This window comes from Brassica oleracea, chromosome C4, assembly GCF_000695525.1.
Source record: "Brassica oleracea var. oleracea cultivar TO1000 chromosome C4, BOL, whole genome shotgun sequence".
Taxonomy (NCBI): domain Eukaryota; kingdom Viridiplantae; phylum Streptophyta; class Magnoliopsida; order Brassicales; family Brassicaceae; genus Brassica; species Brassica oleracea.
The window spans coordinates 36,953,206-36,976,065 of NC_027751.1; the positions used below are offsets into that span (position 1 = coordinate 36,953,206).

The 22,860-nt window shown below is 34.7% G+C and overlaps 2 protein-coding genes and 2 pseudogenes across 4 annotated transcripts; 2 read left to right on the top strand and 2 right to left on the bottom strand.

Annotated features, from left to right (window-relative positions):
- Positions 1-1,744: 1,744 nt before the first annotated feature.
- On the bottom strand, positions 1,745-3,155 carry LOC106338792. The gene is made up of 3 exons (XM_013777689.1): positions 2,999-3,155; positions 2,520-2,949; positions 1,745-2,459 (listed from the first exon to the last, which is right to left on the bottom strand). Exons 1-3 carry the CDS (start codon positions 3,153-3,155, stop codon positions 1,745-1,747), a joined length of 1,302 nt encoding a protein of 433 aa, XP_013633143.1.
- Positions 3,156-7,398: 4,243 nt separating this feature from the next.
- On the top strand, positions 7,399-12,095 carry LOC106338793 (annotated as a pseudogene).
- Positions 12,096-13,961: 1,866 nt separating this feature from the next.
- LOC106336809 (serine carboxypeptidase-like 7) lies at positions 13,962-16,321 on the top strand. 3 transcript variants are annotated; one of them, XM_013775750.1, is made up of 11 exons: positions 13,962-14,162; positions 14,249-14,394; positions 14,471-14,547; positions 14,641-14,763; positions 14,873-15,115; positions 15,182-15,340; positions 15,409-15,480; positions 15,548-15,666; positions 15,747-15,860; positions 15,942-16,002; positions 16,084-16,321. In XM_013775750.1, exons 1-11 carry the CDS (start codon positions 14,023-14,025, stop codon positions 16,210-16,212), a joined length of 1,383 nt encoding a protein of 460 aa, XP_013631204.1. In that variant the 5' UTR covers positions 13,962-14,022; the 3' UTR covers positions 16,213-16,321. The 3 variants fall into 3 exon arrangements, with proteins under 3 accessions (XP_013631204.1, XP_013631202.1, XP_013631203.1); XM_013775748.1 differs by having other exon boundaries at positions 15,942-15,987; positions 16,077-16,321; XM_013775749.1 differs by lacking the exon at positions 13,962-14,162 and having other exon boundaries at positions 14,299-14,394; positions 14,630-14,763; positions 15,942-15,987; positions 16,077-16,321.
- A 408-nt stretch (positions 16,322-16,729) lies between these two features.
- LOC106338794 lies at positions 16,730-22,085 on the bottom strand (annotated as a pseudogene).
- Positions 22,086-22,860: the final 775 nt, after the last annotated feature.

Genomic DNA, 22,860 nt, shown 5'->3' on the forward strand with positions numbered 1-22,860 from the left:
ATTTGTTGTTAGAGGTGCTAAGATAGCCATTAGACTTGTTAGTAATGATTGCTTTCACATTATTCAACCAAAGACATTTGATGTTTGAGATATGTTAGTAAATGAGCATCCATCTAGATATAGAGTTTGTTTAGGATTGTGTCTAAGCTTAAGGTTGATAGTTTGATTGATCGTTTGCCATCCTTAGTTTGAAACTTGATCACCCAAGGTCTAATCCCTATGCCCATGAGTTCTCTTTTCCCTTAGTAAAGAAAGTCATTTCATTTATCATTAATCATTAGTTTAGAAACCTCTTAAATTATCGGTTGCACTTAGATTAAGTGAGTACTTGCATTCTCATTGCTTTGATATCCCTCAGAACTGGTTCGACATTCACTATACTACAACATTTGTCTTAGGAGCCTGAAAACTTCTAACATCAAATACACATGAACATACAAAAATTAACATAGCTTAATTGTAGAACGAGACTTAGAAGTATTACAAGTCTTAAACAACCACAACATGAAAGACCAGACCATGAAACCCATGGTTGAACAACAGCAAACTGGAACCGAAATGAGACATCAACAACAACATTACTTTAAGATTCAAACATGCTTGAGTTGATCCTTGAGCTCAGCGATCTCTGCAGTCATTTCATCAACACGCGTCAGTAAGCCCTCAACCTCGTCCTATATCGCAAAGACCCAAGGTTGACGAAAGTGGAGTCCATCATCCTGCAAATAGAACTCAATTCATACATATGAAACCTAACACAATCATCACATGATTCAAATCAAAACCCTAATATCTGAAAAGTACCTCAAAGTTGTCACAGGTGAAGTATTTCCTTCCCGGCAGAGTATAAAAGTCGCCGGCAAATTTCTTACCCGGAGAAACCTCGTCGACGATTCTTCCCCCACAAGGACATCTAGTCGGGATCCCGTAATGAGCGTCGGCAATGCACCGTAGCATGTTGTTGTATTTCTTCAACTCCTTCATGTGGCTGTACTCCTCGTGTGGGTGCGTCATGTTGAGAGAGTTGGGAGATGTTTGTGAGATAATTGGAAGAGAGGAGAGAGAGAGGGGAGCGAGAGAGAGTGGAGAGAGATATCTGTGGTTGAGATAAGAAGAGAGAGATTACGATGATTTGATTGAAAATATTTAATATTTTAGGTGCCAAACAAAAATTTATTTCCCTCCAAAAATTTGGTCTTAATTACACATATTATACTAGTGTTACGAAATTTGTTCATAGCTCTATTTTTGGTGGTTTCTAACATATGTAGTGTTACTAATCTTTTTGATTTCGTATTCCAGTTTTACTTTCGATATTAATACTTTAAAATGTTAGACAGCTTGTATTGTGTATTAATATTTTGGTTATAACTTTAATTGGAAATTTTATTTTATAAATTATAACATGTTCTTCATTAACAAAGTGAGACATGAAGGTGAAGGTGTTGTAATGGATATGTTTCGAGTTTTAACGAATTTTCAAAAAACGTTTACACCGTTGGGTTTAATTATAAGTTATAGTCGACGAATCAAATGTAAAACTAGGGGAGACGGATTTCAATATAGATAACACTAATGTCAAACAAAAAAATAAAGTAGTGTTTTACCAAGCAGATAACCAAGTTTTACCCAGTTTTACAAAGCAAATAACCAAGTTTTACCAAGCAGATAACCAAGTTTTACGCAGAAAAGAAAACAACCCGATTCATACAACAGAAAAACAACGCACATGATAGAGGTAAATTCAAGTAGGGGGGCTAGCACTATTTCCAAATAACAACCAATTGAAACCATAGTTTTGCCTTGGCTGCCTCTTGTTCCGTGTCCTTTTACGTCGTTCTCCACAAGATGGATGTCTTTTAACTCTTCTCCTTTCCTTCCAGGTAATGCGATTCGGAGGTATGATGTTCAGCTCTTTTATGTCATCTGGTACATTCCATGAAGACTTGTCGGACACGACATAAAGTGTCCTGGAATACGCCAATGCCCACAGTTCCGTCCAATAGTATTTTGAGCAGAGCTCGTGATAGTGAATATGGACATCACGTCGCGTGCCAACGCCCTCATCACCGCACTTAGTGTAATATATGTACGCATCCAGACCGTGCAGACAAGGAATCTTTTCATAATCCCACACCTTGCAAGTACAAGTTTTCGCAACCAAGTTCGCCAAAAACATACTCCCATCACTGTCGGTGACCTCGTACTCAAGTTCATAGCTATTAAGCTCCCGCACAGGTAGCGTTCTTGCAACAGGCCATAGATCGTGCAAGTGGTTCTCAACCAGAGGCCCCAGCTTCGTCTCGACTGATCCAGAAACAACATCCTTGCGATGTTGATTAAACCAATCAGAGAATGTGTTGATGATACAATCTAACATTGGTCTTAAGGCCCACCTCCTTGCCTCTCTAAACACGTTGTTCATTGATTCCACACTGTTGCTTGTGTCCAAGTTGTACCTGTCACGTGAAAAAAAAAATCTTGCCTATTTGTCTTTTTGAGTATGCTCCTCCACATACTTCCAAGCCGAAGGATATCTTCTCTTAAACGATTTGTAGGCAGAGTCGAAGTCATCCATGGTGTAATATCTGCCCAATTCCATAAATTTATGCCCGACTACATCTTTGTTGACGTTACAAGCATGCCCTTTCACATTTTCCTTCAAATGCCATACACAATGGCCATGGTGAGCCTGTGGATACACGTTTGCTACTACAAAGATCAGGCTTTGATTTCTGTCAGTCATGAAAACCCGTTCAGCAGAGTCTGGTATAGCTCTCTTAAGCATCTCGAAAAACCAAGTCTGGGTAGCATGATTCTCTCCATCTAGTACTGCCAACGCTAGTGGATAATGGTGGCGATTTGGATCTTGAGCTTTGGCAAAAACTTGAACACCGCCATATCTGTTCTTCAGCCATGTCGTATCCACCACTATCACTTTCCTCATGACTGCAATATATGCAAGCTCCCAAGGCTATGAAGATGTATTTGAATTTACCTGCCTCATCCAATTTCACATCGGTGGTTGTTCCCGGATTCACTTGCTTTAACATGTACAAATAGCTATACATCATATTGTAGCTATCTCCTGGATTACCATGTTGATCACAAACCGTCAGATTCTTTCCAGGCAAGGCTGTCGAGTTTGATATCATTACCCCAAGTTTGAACTTAACAAGACCCTTAATAACCTTTGGACTAGGAGTTTCCAAGCCTTCCGGGAATTCCTCATTCAAAAAGGATCACACTAGTTCTGCTGACCCTTTTTGCTTATCGTTGCTGTCACTTTGACTAGTCCGAGAGCATGTATGCTTACTCCTGTAGCTCCTAATCAAAAAAATGTCTGTCTGAGGAATCTTTGCAGCTCGTAATCCCCATTTACAGCTAGCTTGCGAACATCCAATCACCAATCATCTACGATCAGACTTTTTGGTGAGATAATGATAGCATTCACTATAGGTAGCTCTATCGACGATCTCCTGAATTACGCTCTTACTTGGAAATTCGTCATGCTTACACAGACTCAAACCATCACCCCATTCCTCTATATACTTAGTCGAATTTATGGCTGGTGGCTGTTCAACAAACTTATCAGCTGTTGGAACAGCGGTATCTGTCTCCGCAGCAGTGTTAGTGTCCGCAGCGTTATCAGTCTCCATAGCAGTATCCATCTCCATAGCAGTATTCGTCTCCATAGCGGTATCAGTCTCCATAGCGGTATCCGTCTCCCCAGTGGCATCCGTCTCCGCAGTCGCATCATTATTCCCACCCTCTATCGCCTCGTTATTTCTCTGCTTATCTTCTACGTACAAAGTTATGGCTTTAGCTCCAATTTCATCCTCCAATGCCTGCAACTCTTCGCAGTTCTTAGCACCCGAACTTTTACCCACCCACGAGAGTTTATCTACAGGTCCCGGTTCCACTATTGATTCCATTCGTTTCAATATTTGTCCCAATCTTCCACTACTCTCCACAACCAAAAGACTTCTTCGGTTGTCTTTATCCATGCCCGTTAGGTAAACAAAAAGATCCTCATCATCAACAATATTTAAAGGTGTCTCACATCCTACCACCAGCGGCATGTAGCTCAATTCCAGTTTTTTCTTGCTTTCATCCAACCCAAGCTTCTTATACATCCTCTCTTCTATCATTGACAAAGTCGTATCCTCCACTGATGTCTTCAGAGTTATACTAAACATACGGTCTTTTAATTTAAAATGTATGCTGACATGATTTCTCATTGTATCCTGCCCAAAAAAATGAACAAATTCATCAAACTTATTAGAGTTATCTACAGTTCTACCAGTTGTTCCGAGTTATTCCAAGTTAACTACAGTTCTATCAGTTGTTCAGAGTTCTCCCAAGTTATCCACAGTTCAATCAACAACAAATTGAATTACGTATCGGGTGCGAACCGATCTACGCCCCTATAGACAATACACTCCCATTCAACCACTGAAATGCATTTTGTACCACTTTACTATACTGATTGACCCAGACACTAAACAAGGCCGTTGTGCATTACTCCTAAATTGAATCACAATTCAATTACGATGAAAGCTCGAGGCGGAGACCACAACTTACCGGCTTCGACGGAATGCTAGACGTCGGGAAAGGACTGGTCTATGGCGACAGATGGCGTCGCTCCACAATCTTTGGGAAAACGAGAATGAGCTGCGGGAGGGGGGATGGAGCTGAGGGCGGATTCGGAGCTATGGCTTTCCTGATTAATTGTCCAATTAATTTCGTTTTTTTTTGTTACAAAACCACCCAAAACCAGACCGGTTTCACAAGGAACCCTAACCACAACTATACCTGTTCGGTTAGCATTTTGACGGTGCCCCATTGTGACCGGTTTCCTTTCAAATTCTCGATTTTTTTAACTAAAGGCAAATTCATCAATTCGCGTTCGTTTAATGAATCATGGGCATAGGGGATTATGCAGATCCATAGGAGATTTGGCCATCACATGGAGGGGCAGGAGAGCCATTTCCCCCAATTTGACTTACCATTCAATGAGGTGGTATCAGTTTTTCACTAAATAAATTAAAAAAATAGCTGACAACAAAATTAAATAAAAATAAATTAAATAAAAAATTGGGACATTTTCATAAATACCACATTCATTAATATGTAAGAGACTAAACTAACCCTAATGTATTCTTCCCAACCATCGTCGTCTTCTCTGTAAAAATAATTCGGCGACGAGAAAAAAACATCTTCTCTCACTCACGTAGCCGGCGACAAGAGACTACAGAGAATCCCGATTCAAAACCTCAAATATGTCTGCTCCTCTCCACGATTCACAGCCGATATGTTTCTAATTTGTGTACTTTTTTGTTAGATCCAAGTAATTTTTTGGTTTTGTTCTTTCTGTTATTAAAAAAATCATAGAATGTTGGTCTAGAACAAGTAGATCTAAGGGAAATTGTTTCGATAGTGAACATTGAGTTTTCGAAAAATTGTAACCCTTTATAAATTTGGGTTTCAAGTAATTTTAGGATTTCTTTCTTCTGTTATTCAAAAATAAAACAATGTTGATTTAGACTTGTCATTTAAATAGTTCTGGCTAAAAGATATATATTTTTATAGTGAACACTGCATTTTAAGGAATTATAACCTCTTATAAATATGAGTTTCAGGATATTGTTGATAATACAACTCAACAATTTACAAGGTTTTTTAAAGAAGTATTTTAACAAGAGTTCATCTTATATGTCTATAAAAAATGTGGACTTGAGAAGTCTTGTCTTGTGTTATATTATATTTTCTGCAAGACTGTTATCAAAATACATGAACATTATGTTTGGATAAGGTATATTTAGAACATGATTAAAAGTTAACATCATCGTATATAAAGTAATTTAGTTGATAAATTTTGTTTTATTTCCTTTTGCAGTTAGATTACAATGAATTTTGCAATCTTTGAGATTTCCTTCGAGAATTTATGAAGCTGGAACCGAATCACCAGACAATCCAAAATGATTATCCAATATTCAAATATGGATTATGTCTATAAGGTTGTTGATATATTAAGAAAGGAAGAGTTTTCTCTTATAGAGATTATCCAACATTCAAATATGGATCATGTGATGAACATCAAGATATGTTTTGTTTTGTGTTAAAAAGAAGTATAGAACATGGTATGTATAATATAACAGGGTTGCAACGGAGAGCCTTACAAATAACTTATTTGGGATATCATTTACAAAAAAACATACTCTAGAAAATGAAACAAAGCAACTACCTACACACATGACTTACTTAAGGCAAAAAACCGGATTGGTGAGAGGCATTTACCTTCATTATGGATAATATCCCCCTAACTAAGTATTTAACGAAAAAACCGCAAAATAACTTTATTTAATGAATTAAACCCTAACAGGTCATAATTACCATTATTACCGGTAAATCTTTAGTTTACGGGTTTCTACATTACGTAAACATAGTTGAGGGATTTTACCTTTAAAAATCAAAAAATCAAAAAAATTCAAATTGTATAATATTATCTAAAAATTAGTAACTTAAATTTTCAAAACTAGCACTTTTTTTTTGTAAATATATGAATTTGATGTGTTTTTAACATCAACAATATATATGTATAAATTAAAAATGTAAAAACCTAGAAAATATAATAAAAAATTATCTAAAGACCCCCAAACTAAGTATTTAACGAAAAAGTTAAAAAATGTAAAAAACAAGAAAAATATAATAAAAGTTATATCTTATCTAATAAATGTAATAATAAATCTTTAGATAATTTTTATTATATTTTCTGGGTTTTTACATTTTTAATTTATACATATATATTGTTAAGGTTAAAAACACATCAAACTCATATATTTACCAAAAAATTTAAAAGTGCTAATTTTGAAAATTTAAGTTACTAATGTTTAGATAATATTATACAATTTGAATTTTTGATTTTTTGGATTTTTAATGGTAAAACCCCTCAACTATCTCTTATATATTAAAAGAGAAGCATTTGTAATAAATGTATTCACACACACATTGATACGTGTCAGCTTCACAATCATTTCAACTTCAAAATGCTTACGTGTCAGTCTCAGTCATTTAGCAATTAATGTGTTCACACACTAAATTTTTTAAATCTATCGTAGATAATTTAATGTGTTCACACACATTTTTTTAATCATCTCATTTTTAGTTTCCGCATTTTAAACTTTGTATTAGCGAATTGAAATTATCTCCGGGAAAGTACTGAATAATAGCATTGTTGAAAGAAACAAATTACAAAATCATTAAGATTCACGTCAACTAAAATGCCGGAATGAAAATGTTTTTAGAAATTACAATTTTTGGTATCTTGTCTAACTTGGTCATGGTTGAAGTTTATGCATACGAAAGCAACAAATAATGATGATTGGTTATGAATTAATGAAATTGAGGTAAAAAATGCCACACACATAGTTAGATCTTTAGTTTAGTCAAATATTATTTTTCTTTACAGAGTTTTCATACCAAACTAAGAAATAGAAACATAATCAGATTGTTAAAAAAAAATCAGAAAAGATTATAAGAAAAAAAAATCTTGAAATCGATTGAAAAACAGAATTCATGTACCGTGTGAAGAGATCAAATTATTTTCGACGCAACTCTAGCCCATTTCACTCGATTGTATCATGTTTTTATTATATTTACCAAAAATATTTTATACGAAAGTACAGGTTATTGGTTATAGACTACGTCAATTTTGGAACATGCCCAACAATATTGACACGATGCCCAACCATTTTTATTGATATTCTTAAAATATAGTCATATAATTATGTACGTAAAATAAACTCAGCATATTTGTTTTACATTTATTTATTTTCTTTATATTGGTAGAAGAAAGTAAGCTTGGGTAAAATATTTGGATCCGAAAAAACCGAACGGAACTTGATTTGAAAGTAAGCTAAACACAAACTAAAACTGGTTAAGTACTAAAACGGATCTAAAAGTTTAATATCCGGATAACCAAACCCGAATCCGAACTAAAATGAAATATTTTGGATACCGAAAATATCTAAAACACAATTATATACTTAAAGAATTAATTATTTTAAATTTTATCTATTAGATATTCAATAATATGAAAATGTCTAAAATAATAAAACATGTTCAAAATACTGAAAATATATATTTTTCTCCATTTAAATATTTAAACTGAACTATTTTTTATGTAAATTTAAGTATTTAGTCTTACATTATTCAATTTTTTTTTATTTTTTCATTATTCAAAATTTTATGTTTTATATTATTTTATTTTCAAATTTTTAGGATTAAATATATTTGGATTTTTGTTAAAAATTATTACATAATTAAAATGGATACCCGAACTCGAACCCGAACCGAACCTACAATAATTCGAACCAAATCCAAACCATATTCAAACCAAAATTTGTAAATATCCGAATCATATTTAAATTTTTAACTCTAAAATTCTGAAATGCGAATAGATCAACCGAAATCAACCGAATCCGAACGGATATCTAAATGTCCATCCCTTGAAAAGCTATAAGACAAATCTTTTATTACAACGTAAACTAAATATTCTAATCAATTATTTCACTCTGCGCACGGCGCGGATTACTACTTAGTGTTTATTTAATGTAGAAACCCTTGAACTAAAGATTTATCGGTAGTAATGGTAATTATGACCTGGTAGGGTTTAATTCATTAAATACTTAGTTTTGAAGTTTTTACCCAAAACAAATTAGTTGAGGGGTTCTAAAGTTAAAAGTCCTTTTAAAAATAATAGTTACCTTCTCTTCTTTGGTACATTGCCAAAAATACAGGGCTATGTGCTTGGAAACCCGGTAACCGATATTGAATTTGATGAGAACCATCGTATTCCTTATGATCATGGGATGGCACTGATCTCTGGTGAACTTTACGAGGTATGAGCACCACATACGTGTAAAAATATGCCTAAGAAATAGAAAATATATAGAATAAAAATAATATAAAACATAAAGAATATGTAAGTTCACTTAATCTGATTTGTACATGGATTTACATATTTATAAAAGAATAATACAGTTGTTGAATACATAAATAAGAACTAGAATTTGATCCGTGGATGTTTGTAAAATGATATATGTATATATAAAAAGATTTCAAAACATAACAATTTAATTCTTCCTTTTATGCAACTTTAATATATTGTTTAGAACATATATTTTGTTAGTATATTGTGTTATTTACATTTTTTATTTCATAAATAATAGAAGAATCTAGAAAAAACTGATATGCAATGCTTTTCTAGGATGCAAACTCATACGTGTTATTCTCAAATGAAATACTAGAAATTAAAAACATGTTTAATGAAAAATTCAAGATCTTCAAGAACATAAAAGCCATTCTTTGTTGATCCTTCTCCAATTATTTTGTTCTGTTTTAATATCCTGAAAACAAATATCAGTAGCACTGAAAATAGCCACGCAATCAAAATATTTATTTTCTTTTAAAACATACAACACTTTTGAAATAGCTTCAAGCATATAAAAGGTTTTAGAATCTTTGTTAAACAATTTCAAATTTCCAATACAATTAACAGGCACATTACGACCATTAGCATAACAACATTTTCTGAAGCAAGTTTAAAGTTATCAATTAGACTTGCATCAATAATCATACGATGGGATGCACTAGAATCAATAATAATTGGTTTGTGAAATCTAAGAGTATCTAAGGCTTTATCAGATTCTTTTAGAGAGGCAATGCTTTTGATGAGATATTCAAAATCAGATTTCCTCACCAGAACATCTTCAACAGCAGAAGCAGACATAGCCTTTAAACCATCTCCCCCCCCCCCCTTGGTGGCGGATTTAGATGTAGATTAAAAATCCAACATTTGTCCTTAGTATGATCTTTCTTTTTGCAATGCTCACACGTACTCTTTCATAGATCTTTTTGTTGGCAAAAGATAACTCACTTTTAAGGCCAAACAAAGAAATAGAACCTTATCTTTTTGAATATGCATACATACCTCATCCAAACTTGGAAGTTTGTTAGATCGTAAGATGTGATGAATCAAGCCATTGAATAAGTTGTTGAGAGAAGAAAGAAGGCCAAAAACTTTGTCTTTTTTCACGCATTTCATATAAAATCATTGGATATGTGAGTGGAGGACGAAGAATCTCCCGTTCTGCCTAAAGAGCTTTGAACTCGCAAAAATGTTTTGGAGAATAAATTATCCCCTTGTTGGAGAGCAGTCAACGCATTCTTGACTTCAAAGATGCGACTCATATTTGATGTGTTTGCGTAGAATCCTTTTAGAGGCATAGACATGGTATATCTTGAAGGCTCAAAATGATAAGTTATTTAGGGGCATAGACATGGATCTCATGAAACTAGTCAGATATGCGGATGACGAATGCCAAGCTTGGTTTACTGCAAATAATATGGTGCCTTTATCTCCACAAGAACATCATAATGAGGAAACACAAGCCTTGAACTTGAGTAACATATGTATGGTGGATGGCACATGGACCTCTACAGCTCAGTGGATGTGGATGAGTTTGGACTTTGGAAGGACAGTTTGGGGAAAATTTAACTAATTGGGACGTGTAACTTAAGACCGCGAGAGGATGCTTGGCATACAGAATTAGAAGCACCGCAATGGGCAATGGAAAGTATGATTCAACATTCGACATGTCAAAAATTTGGGACGGACTGCAAGGATCTGATTGCAATGATGAAAAAGCCTTTTGCATGGCCAAATTTCACGACATAATTGGATGAGATAAAGTATCTTCAATTACGCTTCTTGGCTTTCAAGATTTCATATATCCCGCGTGCAAAATAGAATTTCTGACTCTTTAACTAGAACTGCGAGATCTCATTATATAGATTTATGTTTTATTGGTTGTTCTATTCCGATCTGATTGTCCAAACCAGCTCAAGTTTGGATAATATAATATCTTTTTGTTGTCCAACAAAGGACTTAAAGTTAATTCTGGTCAGTAGAATAAATGATGAACGACAGAACTTAACTTCATTAGACTTGGTTGTTGGCTCCAAATATATCTACACATATATCAACAATACCTACTGTTATTTGAAACTTGAAAGTAGATAACAAGGTAGTTCAAAACTCTTGTTTTGTAAGCAGTCGATGAAGACAATCTGCAAAGGAGAATATAGAACTATTGATCCAAGTAACAAGGAATGCTTCAAAATCGTTGAAGAATATCATAAGTGCACTGATGGAATAAACTACAAACTTGTCATAGCGCCATTGTGCGAAGATGAAGACACACCTCCCGATTGTTATGTAAGTAATCCATCTTACCCTCTGTTAACTGTCAGATGTAAGTATTTAGAAGTTTGCATTTGCAGGATTATAGGTACGTGTTAAATACCTACTGGGCCAACGATGAGAGCGTGCGTAAGGCTCTTCGCATTAATAAGGTATTAGATATGACAAAAGAGTTAAGATTCACGATATTTTGGTAATGACGAGGAACTATGATTGCAGGAGAGTAAAGGGAAATGGGTACTTTGTAACATTGAAATATCTTACAACAATGACATCAAAAGCAGTGTACCATACCACGTAAATAACAGCATTAGTGGCTATCCTTCCCTCATCTTCAGGTCAGAGTTTAGCCTCTTGCCAGAAAATTCAAGGATTTTTGTAAACTTAGGTTTTGTTGAATGAACAGTGGTGATCACGATATGCTTGTGCCTTTCCTTGGAACTCAAGCTTGGATTAGATCTCTTAACTATTCTGTCACTGATGACTGGAACCTTGGATGATAGGCGATCAAATCGCAGGGTATATTGCCTTCTTCTTTTGTTCAGTCTCTTGTTAATTTCATCATACGACTTGTCGCATGAGCTCATATATAAGATTCGCTATGTTTTGGCAGATACACGAGAACGTATGCCAATAGGATGACATTTGCGACTATCAAAGTTAGTCCTTTATTTGTTTCCACTCACATTTTGCGGCGCGTTCGCTTTATGTTTCTTAATTTACTGACCCGTGTTGGGTTTGCTTGTAGGGAGGAGGGCACACTACAGAGTAAAAACCAGAGGAGTGTTATATCATGTTCCAAAGGTGTATCAGTGGCCAACCTCTTTAGCAAAAAGTCCAAGTCCAGCCATGGGCATATAGCTTGGTCCTATACATAATCAGATGAAATATTGGTATAGGACCTCAAATGTCTAAAAGTAATAAGCATAAACTATATAGTTCTAAATTATTAAATAAATTCTATTACTTTTTATTTAATTATCTATGATCCTCAAAATTTCAAGATCAGTTCAATAATATTATTATTATATTACCGCATGTGTATGTTATTAAGAAATCTTTACTTTCAATTGAAACTTGGGGGAAGTCACTGGAACCAGAATCTGTATGGAATTTAATAATTTTAAAAGTTAGAGGTTATTGGTAGATGAATTCCAAAAAAATTTCTTTTGAGATTATATTGTTATTTTTATAGATTTTTAAAATCGTAGTAAAATCCAATGTTATTAGTTTAATAATGATTTTTTAAATTAAATTCAAAATCTTTTGTTATTAAAAATAGATAACATTGATTTTGTAATTCTACTAAATTTTAGTATTATTGGGATATAAATTATTCATCATTTTTCTCATAAAGCTCAAGTTTAAGAATATCAAATATATTCGTAAGATATTTTTAATTTCTATGTAAAAATACCACATACACATGAACACACAAAAGTACTGTATTTATTTTATAACTTTTAAGAATAATATAATAAAATTTACAATTAACAAAATTATAAAGAGGTGGAAAACAATTTAAAACAGAAAATTAGAATAATAGACAATTCATAGGTTAATTTTATTCACATACAAATAAAAAATCATGGAAGACTTCAAACAAAATCAAGCAAGCGACCACAAAATATAAATACAACCATTATTAAAAGAATAAAAAAATATTTTAATACCAAACAATAATAATTTTTTTTGCCTAAAATAACCTAAAACTTCAATTTCAATTCAAGCATATACCATATCTTTAATTAAATGAAAATATTACATAAAGGAATATTGAAATTATATCCAGATCGTTAAAACAAAAAAACCACTAAAATATTTTCAAGATTATAATTTAAAGAATTTTACCCGAAATATTAAATCTTCTGAACAGATTTCATGAATAAATATTTTGAGTAAACTTTTTGAGAAATTTTATGAGCAGACATTTTTGAGAATTTCTTCTGAATATTTTTTTTATCAATTTTGTTTACAGATTGAATCTTATAAATAATTATAAAATTTAAAATTTTATTTCGGTGAAAAATAAATTTTAAATAATGTAAATATAAATAATTACAATTTTTAAAAATTGAATATTATTAAATATATCGAAAAACATATAAATTGTAAATCACGTTTATCCATTTGTTAGGGTATGGCAACATATGTTTAAATAATGTTTATATTTTTAAAGTTAGATTCTGAATTCTTTATATTTAAATATTAATTTGCATTTTGTTCCTAGTTCTTATTGTAATGTCTGTCACAAAATTGAAAATTTGATATAATATTTAACGTTTTATCAAAAAGAAAGAAGAGAAGGAACGGAAACATTGGAAAGGGAATGATGATAAATTAAACGAACGACTATACAAGCGATTATGTAATCGTGGAATTGGGTTAGTAGTAGTACTTGATGGCAGTGTAGGCAAATTGAAACTTGGGTACTGTCTTCTTATACTGGAATGAACCTAATCTGGTTTTACTTTTGTATCTGTTCCTGTTTTTTTAGTAATGTATGTTGTGGACCTTGTGGTCTAAAAGGCAAATCGTCACACGGTTTGGTTGGTTGCCACTTGATTGATATTAATATGCTTTTTCATTAATTTTTCTTTTTTTTATATTTTAAATACGCGACAGATTCGGATAAGTAGTCAAAAAATTCAAAGATGGAGACAAGTGAATTACGGTACACCTTTTGTGTGTGTGTGTTTTCTACTATTACAAATTTAATTTAATCGTTGGTCTTGTGCCGGTTTATCATAACTCCAATGGCTAACGCCAACGTTTCCTCTGTCCTGCAGCTTCTTTTTCTTCTTATTATCTTGTCTGGCAATGCTGTTGATTCTACCTCTATCATCAAGTATCTTCCTGGTTTTGAAGGTCCTCTTCCTTTTGAGTTCGAAACCGGGTTTGTTTGCTGAAAAACTCTTACCATACTAAACGGGGTTTGTTCTGAGTTTGGAGTTGAGAGTATCTATGACTTTTTATTGAAAGGTATATTGGTGTTGGTGAGGAAGAGCAAGTGCAGTTGTTCTACTACTTCATCAAATCTGAAAGGAATCCAGAAGAAGACCCTCTTCTTCTCTGGTTAAGTGGAGGACCTGGTTGCTCTTCAATCTCCGGTCTTCTTTACGAGAACGGTAATTTGACTCACTTTAACTCATTGTTATGCTATGTCTCTGCTTTGTTTCTGAAGCAAGATTACCAAAAGAACAGGGCCTGTGACTGTGAAATTTGAGGTTTACAATGGGACTCTTCCTTCCTTGATCGCTACTACATATTCATGGACTAAGGTATCACAAAGTGTTTGTACATTATTCAAATATGACAAATAAAAACTCCCAATTGTTTATGCTCATCTTTTTTTTTTTCAAGTTGTGCATCAGATATCAAGTATAATATATTTGGATCAGCCTGTTGGAACTGGCTTCTCCTACTCAAGAACTCAACTTGCTAGCAAACCAAGTGATTCAGGAGAAGTCAAGCTGATCCACGAGTTTCTTCAAAAGGTTTAAAAAAAAAAGATTTAATTGGTCATCTCTTGAAGCATCTCTTCTTTGTGCATATATACACACATTTACGAGCCTTTTATTTTGTGTGGTTGTTGTTGTTGTGCAGTGGCTAAACAAGCGTCAAGAGTTTTTGTCCAACCCTTTTTATGCAGGTGGAGATTCTTATTCCGGTATGGTTCTTCCCGCACTCGTTCAAGAAATCTCAAAAGGAAACTATTTATGCTGCAAACCTCCAATAAACCTTCAGGGCTACGTGCTCGGAAACCCTGTAACCGATATTGAGTTTGATTATAACCATCGCATTCCGTTTACTCATGGAATGGCACTGATCTCTGATGAACTTTACGAGGTATGAAACTACTGTTGTCTGAAAGTAGATAGCAAAAGTAGCTGAAAACTCTTGTTTTGTAAGCAGTCGATGAAGAGAATCTGCAAAGGAGAGTATGAAACTGTTGATCCAAGTAACAAGGAATGCTTGAAACTCGTTGAAGAATATCATAAGTGCACTGATAGAATAAACTACTCACTTGTCACGACGCCATTGTGCGAAGATGACCCATCTCCCGATTGCTATGTACGTGATCCATCTTACGTACACTCTGTTAACTGTTAGATAATGTTTTTACGAGTTTGCATTTACAGGATTATCGGTACGTGTTAACTACCTACTGGGCCAATGATGAGAGTGTGCGCAGGGCTCTTCACATTAATAAGGTAATAGATATGACAAAAAGATTAAGATTCACAATCTCTTGGTAAGGACGAGAAACTATGGTTGCAGGAGAGTAAAGGGAAATGGGTACGTTGTGACTGGGATATGCCTTACACTAATGACATCAAAAGCAGTGTACCATACCATATGAATAACAGCATCAATGGCTATCCTTCTCTCATCTTCAGGTGAGCAGAGTTTTAGCCTCTTGCTATAAAATCAAAGGCTTTTTTTTTCCTTCTAAACTTATGTTTTATTGGGTGAACAGTGGTGATCATGACATGTATGTGCCTTCCCTTGGAACTCAAGCTTGGATTAGATCGCTTAACTATTCTGTCACTGATGACTGGAGACCTTGGATGATAGGCGATCAAATCGCTGGGTATATTACCTTCCTTTTTGTTCATTCTCCTGTTAATTTCATTAGTCGAATGAGCTCATCGGATTTGCTCTGTTTTGGCAGATACACGAGGACTTATGCCAATCAAATGACATTTGCCACAATCAAAGCAAGTCTTTTCTTTGTTTCCACTCAAGCATTTTGATAGCTGTTTTCGCTTATGTTTTCTTAACTGAACTGTGCTGGGTTTGATTATAGGGAGGAGGACACACTCCAGAGTATAAACCAAAAGAGAGTTATATCATGTTCCAAAGGTGGATCAGTGGCCAACCTCTTTAGCAACAAGTCCAAGTCAAAGTCCAGGACCGGTCATTGGGATATAGTTAGATCATGATTCATGGACAATGAAACATTGGCCCAAAACTCCACTTTTGGTATAACATACATAAATTACATAATTCCCAATTATTAATGCAAAATCTTACTAAAGTGTCATTTTAACATTTTTCACACAAATTAAAAAAAATAAATGGAATGCTTTAATGTTGGTTTTTTCATTAAATTACTCATAATTCGTCCAACATTATTTATCAAAGCATTTGTATATGATCATCACGCCTTCTCCATAAGAAAACTTTACTCTTCAAGTTAAACTTTTAATATGTTACATAAGGTACTTACATTCTGCACTTTGATGTAGCACACTTATATTTGAATCTTTTAGAATAGGCACACGTCCGAGTTTAGGTCGTAAGTCAAACCGTAATCTTATTGGCAAGCAAGCCTAACGCTAGCGAGGAAAACCGTTTAAACTATCATTCAAAGTTTTTTTTTAAGTTTAAGCATCAGTTTTTAAAGAAACAAAACTATTTCGATTATTAACGAGAAATGGTGGTTTATGGCAAAAGATGTGGAACTAAGTAGAATCATACTTCTTTCCCCTCACCTAAACCATGCATCGTTATGTTCTGTTCCAAAACATTCGGACACGAACTGTGTTTGCAAGTACAAATTCAAGAACGAATTCATGTTTTTGATGTGATGACACAACACCACAAACATAAAGTAGATACTAAGGGAAGATGGATACTGAAAAGAAAGAAGGTGGATCAAAATTAGGCAAGTACCAATCTGAGAATCCTCTCCGGCTATGATTCCTGCGTAGGTATGCTCCTGGCCACTGAAGTTTCTCTACCTTGGCAAAATGCCTGTGATTCAACATGATAATAGTGGACCAGTAGTAGCAGAAATATTTAATAGTATCAAAGTGGATAGGTAAAGTATAACACATAAACAACGATTCCTATCCATAAATGCCAATATGGAGAAAGACATAAGCGGATGATAGCATATTACTGAGTGAGTATTCTTACCCATCAAACATTATCAAGGTATTCCCACAAAGAGGAGGCCTTTTACTAAATGAAATCTGACTTCTTTACCATACAGACTCTCCTTGAACATCCTCAGAAACTGCAACTTCTTCATTCCTATGACTCTTTCATCCCTTCTCGATGTCTCTATTTCTGATAACTTAAACGAAATGCTGACCACATCCTCGTTGCCCTGAAAAATAAATTTAAGGGATATAAATGATAGTTAGTGATACGATGACTTTTTACCAAATTTTTACTTGTTTGAAAACGATGCTAAAAACAAAAACTTACAGTTTGATCAATAAGTACGTCGCAACCCTCGCCAGTATCCATCAATAATTGACGCTTTGCAGGCTGGTGAATGAATGGTTCAAGAACTTCATCTCTGCCTATTTTTTGCACCACATGGTGAATACTTATGACTCTCTCTTCTGATATTTGTATCAGAGATGCATCAAATAAAATCTTAAGACCACCTCCAACATCCAACCCACTGTCTTCCAGCAATCGCATCACATTCTCATATGTCTCATTATTGAGAAAGCAAGCAATATGACGAAACATAACCTTCTCGTTCCAATTTAACCTATCGTATAGTGCTTTCCCAGTTTCCTGGTTTAGACTACTAGGCATTGTTAATCCAACCACATCTAAATACTCTTTTGGTGTAATATTTAGTGCAAAAGAAATATCATCAGCCATTTTTTGAATTATCTCCGCTTCAGAGTCCCTGATTGGAAGAAAGATGATGGAGTAAATACTTTAGAACCTTTTTTTTTTTTTCAAACTAAAACAGATAACTTACCAGTCGGTGAAATAATATCCCTTATGTTGGTTTAATACAGTCAAAGCTTCCACCCATTTCTGTTGCTTGTAATTGTCTACTGTATACCCTTTCTTGGAAAAGGCCTTTCCAAGGTCTAGGATCTGAGTTCTGATATGAGCAGGTTCCACACCATAGTAAACGGGTATCACTTCTTGACCAATCTCGTCCAAGCACCAGCTCGAAGAAGCGTAATTATTTGAAAGCACAACTATAGCTATTCTTGATTCTCTTATCCCATGGACAAGCTCAGTGGCCAGATCATCGCCTGACGCAAGCATATCATCATTAATTGCACTAATTCTTCTGATACTGAATTCCTTGTACAAGTGGCTGATTAAAGTTTTGCGAACATCATTCCCATAGAAGCTTAGGAAGACGTCATTCTTCCAATTGCGAGAAAACCCACCTGATACCGGAATGTGAATGTTGTATGCATGGTCCTCCAGCTCGCTTTTAAAAGAATATGATGATGCTGATAAGGGAAGGATTTCGGATTTCGTTGGGTTCGCCGATGTTGGCATTGCAAGGTCACACTCTTCTGCAAAATAGTTGAAATCCGATGTTGGCATTTCATTCTTCCAATTGCGAGAAGACCCACCTGATAACGGAATGTCATCCATCTCGCTATCAAGAGAATATGATGATTTGAAATCTGAAAAGAATAACACCTTCAGTTTCGAAATGTTTGGGGATATATGTTTTAAACTGCAACCCTTCATCGATAGGTGACTGAGCCCCGATATATTTTCTATCCACCCAGGTACCTTTTTAATATCGGTGTCATCAAGAAAGAGGTGTGACATATTCCTTGAGATCCGAGGAAAGCTTCTTAACTTCGAGCATCCACTGAAATTGAGCGAATGCAGCGACTCCAAGTCAATGTTGGTTGGCAGACCCCGCAGTTTTTCGCATCTTTTCATGTCTAGCTCCCTCAATTTTTTGAGATTACGAATAGAGGAAGGAATCCTCACCAGACTACAGCAATCTTCAAGACACAGTTCCTCGAGACTGGTAGCCTTTGAAAGATCTGGGAATACTTTCAGGTTTTTAGATCTCCGCAAATCCATCTTCTTGAGGCTTTTAAGCACCTGATCATTACACAAGAAGGCAACCGGAAGTTAAGACTACAGTATGTAAAAACATGTCATAATTTCAAAGTTAAACATGAAAAGTTAATATAATATATTTTCTAAGAATATATTGAGTTACTAAAATAAAACCTCTTATTGTTTGAGCAAATAGTAAGCTATCCCAAGTTTCAGCAATTTCTATACGTCTTTGTTCTTCTTCGTTTTTATAAATAAAATAAAAAAAAAAGTAAATTTGATGACTGTCTTTCATTTACCACAAATTTAACCAGTATATATTTCTCCATTGTTCAATTAAGCCTTGTCTGAAACCAATAATGAGAAGACAAGAACAGGAACAAAAATATGGCACAGTTTCAGTTAATTACTATGTTTAAAAGCATTCAAACCTGAAAAACTTACCACAACTCCTTCCCACAATTCCTCAAGTTAGAAGGCATGCGTCTCATTGGGCACCCCCACCATTCCAGTAATCTAAGTTGGCGCCACATATGTTTTTTGCCTTCTGGTAAATGCATGCATCTCACTGAGGACCCCCAGCATTTTAGTAATCTAAGTTGACGCCACATCACGATATTTGCCTCCCCGTAACTGAAAAACGATTTTTTTATCATCCTGTAGGACCCCGCAGATTCTTAGAAACCGAAGGTTTTTCATTCCGCTGAATGCCTCCTCGCTAATAGATAATGTATCCTTCATTTCGGATAAGTTCAAAAATATGCCCAAAACACTATTAGTTCCCTGAAAAAAATATTACGAGACGATGTATTAGCAACCTAAGAACATGCTTAAAACGTATTGAGACCAAACATGAATAACAAAAAACTTACAGCTCCGTCAACAAGTACATCACAGATCTCCTTAGAATCCAACAAGAATTCACGCTCTCCAGGCTCCAAAATGCATGGTTGACGGACCAATTCTCTACCCATTTCTTGCAGGAAATCGTGCATCCTAATGATCTTATCCTGTGATATCTGAATGAGGCACCGTTCAGCTAGAGTAACAAGTCCAACATCCACATCCAACTTACTATCTTCAAGCAATCGTTTCACGTAGTCACATGCTTTATGATTAAATAAGCATGCTATGTGACGGAATATAGCTTTATCTTCTTCTTTTAGCCTGTCGTAGCTGTCTTTTAATGTTTTATCAATCTGTCTAGCCATACGATTTACCAGCATAGGCATCCTCTTTTCCCACTCCTCCTTCTTCAACCCAGCGAGGGATGAACCCAAAACATTGAGAGCCAGTGGAACATTCCCGGTGAAGTCTACAGCATATTTGGCAAGCTCCATAAAACCATCAGGTGGAGAGTCTTGTCCGAACGTACATCGGCAGAACATCTGGGAGGCTAGCTCTTCAGACGGGTAATCCACCTCATAGATACGATCAGATTCAATTCCGCAGGCCCTAAGAAGCTCCCTGTTCTTCGAAATCACTACAATTCTACTTCTAGGACCAAACCATCTAGGTTTTCCCAACACGGCATCTAAGAGGACTTGGTCATCCATATCATCAAACACAACAAGAACTTTCTTCTGCCTTAACCTATATCTCATCGTATGTAAACTATGTACCTTTATGTCCTTCTGGTCCAAAATTTCAGACAGAAACAGTGCTTGTAAGTCCAACTTGGTGCTGTAGTCGTAAGAGTTGGCCCTAGTATAAATCTCCTTAGTCTTGTCAATAAAAATGCTTCTTTGGAACTGACAGGAGAGTTGACTGAAGAGAGTTCGTCCTATGGTAGTCTTACCAACACCAGATGGACCCCAAATCCCTACCATTACCTCCCTCTCTGACTCCAACTCCAACAACGAATTCATGTTTTTCATGTGAGCTTCGATTCCAACAAAGTCGTCAAAATCATTGGATTCATTGGATTCTCTTGAATACAGTTTGCTGAAGACATCATTGACGATTTTCTCAATCATCTTTGCTTCGTCAGACCTAACACAAAGAGAAAATAGATAGCATTTAAAAGCAAAATCACTCCAACCACTCTATTTCGTCCTCTAAAATAGAAATTAATATTTTGAGTTAAATATTTAGATAAATGAATAACATTCCTTATAAGTATAATAGAGACGTATTTTAAAATTCACAAAATGATCTTTTAACTTTTTAGTCTGATAATTATAACCAAAAATAAATATTTTTTTAGTGAAATCTATTGTTTACATAATAGTTTTTACATGAATATTTAATGCAAATAATTTTATAATTTTATGAAATGTTAAAATAAATTGTATTGGTTTTCAAATTTCACAACAAATAAAAGGTATTATTTGTAAAATTAGAAAATAATATATCAATAATATTTCTTTTTAGAGAAATAAATAGAGGAATATATTGGACAAAAATCATCTCTATTATAGTTTTTTCCTATTTAAAAGAGAAAAAATAAGGAAATACATTGGAAATGATAAAAAAAAATGAATTCGAAATTAAGAATGAACCAGTTCCGAGAATCCTCTCCGGCTATGGTTGCTGCTTGAGTCAACGCTCGCCGCCACTGAAGCTTCTCTTCCTCCTTTCTGCCTTGGCAAGTCTTCTCGTAGATCACTCCAAAGCCTTCAGTTTGTTTCTTAACATGAGAAGGATCCACGTCATAGAAAATTGGTATCACAATTTGGCCAAGTTCTTCCCTGCATTTGATGATCTCCACCAACTCATCCAAGCACCAGCTGGAACTTGCGTAGTTATTAGAGAACGCGACAACAGAGACCCTCGATCCTCTAATGGCGTTGATCAGTTCAGGGCCAATGGATCTGCCTTTTACAATCTCATCGTCCTTGAAGGGAGTGATTAGATTGCGGTTGAGCTCCTTGAGAAAGTGGGAACGGAATCTGATGCGCACGTCTTCCCCTCGGAAGCTGAGGAAAACATCGTGTGGACAATTGATCGCTGGAGAAGAAGAAGAAGCCATGTGAAACTCAGGGAGAAGTAGGAAAGGCTTAAGAAGAAGACTTTAGTCAAAAACAAGGGAGTAGTAAATATTTAGTCATTGTTTATTAAAAAGAAAGTTGAAAAAAAACAAATCCTAGAGGGACCACAAACTTTCAAACCTACGTACTTTCACATATTCCAAATACAATACAATAAGAAGAAAGATGGTGACTCCTTTAATATAAAAAAAAAAGGCAAATCTCCAAAATGGCACATTTCTAAGTTTATATCACAAAAATAGTATTCAAAAACTAAAATGACCAAAATAGCACCTTTCTAAGTTTATCATTTGAAAATTTTAATATTTTTTATTTTTCAAAATTTGAAATCTTATCCCCAAAACCTCATTTCTCAACTCTAAACCTTAAACCCTAAATTCTAAACCTTAAACCCTAAATTCTAAACCTTAAACCATAAACTCTAAACCCTAAACTCTAAACCCTAAACCCTAAAATCTAAACCATAAACCCTAAACTCTAAACTCTAAACCCTAAACCCTAAATCCTAAACCCCACCCTTTAACTCTAAACCCTAAGTTTGTGACTTTTGATAAAACATTAAGTGCTATTTTTGTGACTTTTGACTTTGAGTGATAGTTTGGGAACATAAACTTGATTTAGTGTTATTTTTGTCTTTTTCTTATCAAAAAAATCCAAATAACTCACCACATTCCGTGACTTTGGTTTTCTTGTCATCTTTACTGTTGGTACACGTCTTTCTCAAGGTCTATCAACACCAGCTCGAAGAAGGCACGTAAATGATTTGAAAAAACGACTATAGCCTATTCGCATGTACAAGCTCAT